The sequence below is a fragment of the Cicer arietinum genome, chromosome 6 (assembly GCF_000331145.2).
Source record: "Cicer arietinum cultivar CDC Frontier isolate Library 1 chromosome 6, Cicar.CDCFrontier_v2.0, whole genome shotgun sequence".
Taxonomy (NCBI): Eukaryota; Viridiplantae; Streptophyta; class Magnoliopsida; order Fabales; family Fabaceae; genus Cicer; species Cicer arietinum.
Window position 1 is genome coordinate 62,963,170 of NC_021165.2, and position 5,648 is coordinate 62,968,817.

Sequence of the window (5,648 nt, forward strand, 5' to 3'; positions counted from 1 at the left end):
CGATCTGCATGTTTGTTTTTGCATGTAAGCTTTCAAATTTTTACTTTTAATTGCTCATTAAACATTTGGAAACCTATGTGCGAAATGCTAACTAATTTACTAAACGTTGCTATTCTAAAAAGATTCTTATTGTCAATTGTTCTTTTATATAACAACCAGAGCATTCCGGTGAATGTTCTTCCATCATTTTGTTGTTGAAGCAATACGTCCTACAATTTTTCTTGGTGTTGCTCATGTTGTGTCTTGTCTATCAAGTATCATTGAGATACTTTAGTATAAGTATGAATGTATTAAACATTTTCTTCATGAAGATGTTATCTTAAAGGTGTCATAATCATTCTCTTGAGTGATTGATATATGATATATTCATTTTGAGATTTTTTCATTATTGAGTATATATTTATGCCCTTGTTGATGTAAATGACTTCTTTCTTACCCTCTTATGCAATTCATGCTTCTTAAATAAAGCTGAAGTGCAATCATTAGTAGATCACTATTTATAAAACTTAATGATTTATTTCATAAGGTTTGTTGTCATTAAAATATATATCAAAAATATTTTTATCCAACAATAATTAAATATCTTTATGTTTTAGAACTAATTATACTTAAAAATTAGCCAAATTAAAAATTACAATACCAAAAGTTAAAAAACAAGGAGACAACAAAAAAATGCTTTATTATTACTAAAAAAATTAGAAACAAAAATGGTTTTGATATGTGTAAAGTAAATAAAAGATAAATTAAGCTAAATTAATATACGATGACATGAAGAATGCTACAATATGGGTTAAATATGAATTAAATATCTTCCAAAATATGAAGACATTGTTATAATTTTTTAAATATATCTGTAATAAAATATTCAAAAGTTTAAAAATCATATATAAATTTGATTTAAAAGTAAAGATACAAAATAAAATTGAAAATATTGTGAGACTAAAAATTATAATTTATTAATAAGAACTATAAATAAAATGTTAAAATTTATAGTAAGAACAAATTTCTTTAACAATATTATAAGAGAATAAAGGCAATGCACGGATAGTTAGATATAACTAGTAAATTGAATGATTTAGATTTAATTTTTATATAGATTATTACTATAAATAGTTTTTATACTGTTAATTAATGATAACTATTAGTCTATTAATAATGTTTGATTTTTGTTACAACTACTTATAAAATAATCTCTATGAATGATCATAATTTTTTCGACTATATAATTTTTTTTACACTGATCGTGCAAACAAATTAAACTGTTGAATTATTATGATTAAATTTAATTTATATACATTGTCAGTAAAAAAAGTTTTTATAATGCTAATCAATTACAATTGTTAAATTATTAATAATATTTAATTTTTTTTATAACTTACAAAATCACTTGTATGATTAGTCATAATTTATCGATTGTGTAAAACTTTTTATATTATCAATGCATGAAAATTAAACTCATTTAGGATTATGATTATTATGATAGGAGTGTTAACAATACTCTTTAACATATTTTAGAATACACTATATTTGATTAGTTAAATTTACATAGATTTCATAAAAAACATGTGAGTCTCGTATAAATTTAGTAAGACTCATCTATATTTTAACTAATCAAATAAAGTATATTTGAAAGTGAATATTAAATAGTGTCAGCGTAACATTAATTCTCTCTAATATGTTTGCTAATAAATATATTTGTTTAAATTCATTTTAGTGACTCTAGATTTTCGATACATATTTATTGATTCAAGCAGGTAGTAATGTTTCTATTAAATAATAAATGGATAACAATAAATTACTTATGCAATAATAGCATTCTTTTTTATTACCTACGAATTTATTACAGGTGTGTTTTAAAAAATTAAATACAACCCACAATCAACAAAATTTGCGTTTTATGGGTCAAAGAAAATTAAACCCACCACGGAACTTGAAAATATATATATATATATAATTAAAAAAACAAATTTGAGAAAATTTATTCTAAAAATGAGAACTAAAAACAGATAGTGACAATAGAGTTGGACAATGATGAACTTGCTAATTTATTAATATATCGTTATAGCAATTTTTTTTAATAATTAATGAAAATGTATACATTGAAATAAGATCAACTACAAATATTAATTAAAAAAAAATGAATACTTTGAATGATAGTATTCATACCACATGATTAACCTAACTAAAAATATTGAAACAACTAGTTCTGTGAAACTAGTTTGTTTTATTTATATGAAAATAATTCTTCACCTTCACTCGTTCTAAAAAAACATATTAAGATTGAATTTAAAATTGTTGTTTTTGCTATTTTAAATTATTTTTCAGATGATCTTATATTGACTTTGCATTGGTTTCTTTTACAAATAATTCTCTAAGTTTAAGAATATTTTAGTTGTTTATTTTTTAGTTTATTTCTATTTTACTATTCACGTTGATCATTGACTTTGAGTTTTATTTTGTTTAGACGAAATTATTTTGAATATTTATTTATTTATTTTTAATCTTCAAATACACAGACAAAAATCTATACTATAAATAACAAATGAATTTTACAATTAACATTTTATATCTATATCATTAATCATATTGAATATTATTTTTATTTCAAATTCAATTATGTTTAATTAATTTAGAATAAATTACATTAAAAATTATTTTAAAAAATATTTACCCATCTGTGATTCAACAAAGGGTAAACAAACAATTTTTAATATCATAAAGTTCAATTCAATTCATAATTAATAAAATAATCTGAATGTTCAACCTATCATTTACTATATACAAGCAACTTTAAAAAAAAAAAAAGGAATTAACTTATCGATTATTTTAAATATAATGCCAACTACACTAGTAGTGTAAAGTTGTTATTGCATTACCTTTAAACTCATATTATAGACAATTTCATAGGTTTTCATTTCATTCTCCTAAATTCAAACCAAACATGAAAAAAAAGTGATTATTATTTTTATGTTATCTTCTCTTGTGTCAAAGTTGAAAACACTCTCATTTCTCCTAACCTTGGTGCTCGTCGATCTCTCTTTCTTCTTTTCTCTATAAACCCAAATAACATTCAACAACATCCATTCATTTTTCCTTCTATTTTCTTTTATTCAGGTAAATTATCTTTCTCAATCTCTATTTTACCCTTTTCTATTTCTTTTCAATTTATAACATTAACTTTCTATTCCAATTCTGATCCCAAATCCTAATTCATCAATCCCTAATTTTTACCTGCTTAATCAACTCTTAATTAACTTTCTTATTTTTGTATTCCTTTAGATCAGAACAGAATCTGCTTGAAGAATGTTCATGATTCGAATTCACAACCATTCATTCACTCTTCAATTGAATTGAATTGAAAAAAAATAAAAGTTTCCCTTTTTAGGTTATTATCAGTAGTAAACACAAGACACTGTTTTTGTGTTGTGAAATTGTGAGGGGTTTGAAAGTTGCGATCATGATGGAACAGCTTCCTGTTGAAGTGATTGGGAACATACTTTCCCGTCTGAGGGATGCAAGAGATGTGATAATAGCCTCTGCAACATGCAGAAAATGGAGAATGGCATGTTGCAAACATCTCCACACACTTTCTTTCAGCTCCAATGATTGGCCTGTTTATCGCGATTTAACGACTACCCGTCTCGAGATTTTGATCACACAGACTATTTTTCAGACTTCAGGGTTGCAGTCCCTTTCCATTTTGATGGAAGATGTCGATGAATTTTCGGCTTCTGCAGTTATTGCTTGGCTAATGTACACAAGGGAAACTTTGAAGCAATTGTTTTATAATGTTAAGACTATGCCTAATGTTAACATTCTTGAAATATGTGGGAGACATAAGCTGGAAATACTTGATCTTGCTCATAATTCCATTGTTGGGGTTGAGCCGAATTATCAGAGGTTTCCTTGTTTGAAATCTCTTTCATTGAGTGGTGTTACCATATCCGCATTGGATCTGAATCTTTTGGTTTCTGCGTGTCCAAGGATTGAAGCTTTGGAGCTTGTTAATCCGGAGATTGCTATGTCTGATGCACAGGTGACGGTTGAATTGAGTAGCTCGACGCTGAAGAGTGTTTACGTAGATGCAATCAGTTTGGACAAGTTTATATTGGAGGCTGATGGGATTGAGTGTCTTCACTTGAAAGATTGTGCGCTCGAGGTTTTTGAACTCATTGGCAAGGGGACGTTGAAGAATTTTAGGATTGATGATGTTAGTGTTATACATCTTGATATTGGTGACACAGTTGAGAGTCTCGAGAGTGTGGATATCAGCAACTTCACAATTATATGGCCAAAGTTTTATCAAATGATTTCGAGATCATCGAATTTAAAGAGGCTTAGGCTTTGGGATGTGATGTTCGACGATGAGGACGAGGTTGTGGATTTGGAAACAATTGCGACTTGCTTTCCACACCTGACTCATTTATCTCTGAGTTATGATGTGAGAGATGGAGTGCTTCACTATGGTTTACAAGGCACTTCCCATCTGGAGAATGTTGTCGTCTTGGAGCTCGGATGGAGTGTGATTAATGATCTTTTCTCACACTGGGTCGAGGAGCTGCTTAGGCGATGCCCGAATCTTAGGAAGCTAGTCATTCACGGAGTTGTTTCCGAGACCAAGTCTGATGAAGAATGCAAGATGTTAGCCAATTTCACTACATCCATGGTTGAGCTGATGAGGAGATACACAAATGTTGATCCACATTTTAAATTTGAATAAAATTCTTCTTCTAAATGACTTGTTATAGCTCAAGATTTCTTTTAAGTCTGATTATGTAGGCACATTTGCAGGTAACTTTTACAGAAATCAAGAGTTTATGCTCAAGTTTAACTTATTGGTTTGAATCTTTATTTAAAATTTGTGACTGAACAACAATCATACCTCATAGCAGACATTCATGACTTTGATCACTTCGTTAGCGAAAGAAAAGTTACTATTAAATATTAACTTCCCTCTGAAAATTTAACATTCTCAGATACGTTCTAGGAATTTTAGTCTTATTAAGGCCAAAATAAATAAATACCATTGCAATAGATTCTTTTTTTAGGGAAGAGAGTTATTACAGTCAGTGATGGCATTGAAGAGGCCTTCAAAGATATGCCGTTAGGAATATTTTTCTCAGGTGTTTCACATTTGTTTGTTTCTCTTGTATTTGAATCTATTTTAAGATGTGTAACGATAAAATTGTGCATATTTGGATAACCAATCATGCTCAATCCGCGATATATGTTTTAAATTTTGACACTTCAATATAGCTTGGCTCTGTTCATCTCATATTTTCCTGTTCTCTGGGCAAACGAGGGCAACCAATGGAGGTCCTTGGTCAGTACAGGTTTACCTCTTTCTATTTCTCCATCGTGTTATGGCTGTCTTTCCTTCTCTTTGTATGCTCTGTGCTTTTCTATGCAGCCTCATGGATAATTATGTGTTATAACTTGCCGTATTGCCACGGTTTCTGCTTCAAAGTAGGTGGAGTACGCTTGGATATCAAAGTCAATTAATATGGTGATAAATATTGTGATGCATTTTTACTGATTTGTTCAAAGATTGGATGCTGATATTTTTAATGAACATATTTTTGTGATGTGACTGTTATGTATGTTGTGTATGAAAATCATTCTATATTTCTCAGATTTATATATATATA

At 28.3% G+C, this 5,648-nt stretch overlaps 1 protein-coding gene across 2 annotated transcripts; it reads left to right on the forward strand.

Moving 5' to 3' along the window:
- The first annotated feature begins 2,901 nt into the window (after window positions 1-2,901).
- Window positions 2,902-4,835, forward strand: LOC101489858 (F-box/LRR-repeat protein At1g67190). Of its 2 annotated transcripts, none has more exons than XM_004506119.4 (2): window positions 2,902-3,114; window positions 3,280-4,835. In XM_004506119.4, exon 2 carries the CDS (start codon window positions 3,458-3,460, stop codon window positions 4,718-4,720), a length of 1,263 nt encoding a protein of 420 aa, XP_004506176.1. In that variant the 5' UTR covers window positions 2,902-3,114; window positions 3,280-3,457; the 3' UTR covers window positions 4,721-4,835. The 2 variants fall into 2 exon arrangements, with proteins under 2 accessions (XP_004506176.1, XP_073226397.1); XM_073370296.1 differs by having other exon boundaries at window positions 2,903-3,114; window positions 3,285-4,835.
- The last annotated feature ends 813 nt before the right edge of the window (window positions 4,836-5,648 follow it).

Excerpts from the sequence above, each read along its gene's own strand:
- LOC101489858 (XM_004506119.4), top strand. The coding sequence starts at position 3,458 with ATGATGGAACAGCTTCCTGTTGAAGTGATTGGGAACATACTTTCCCGT.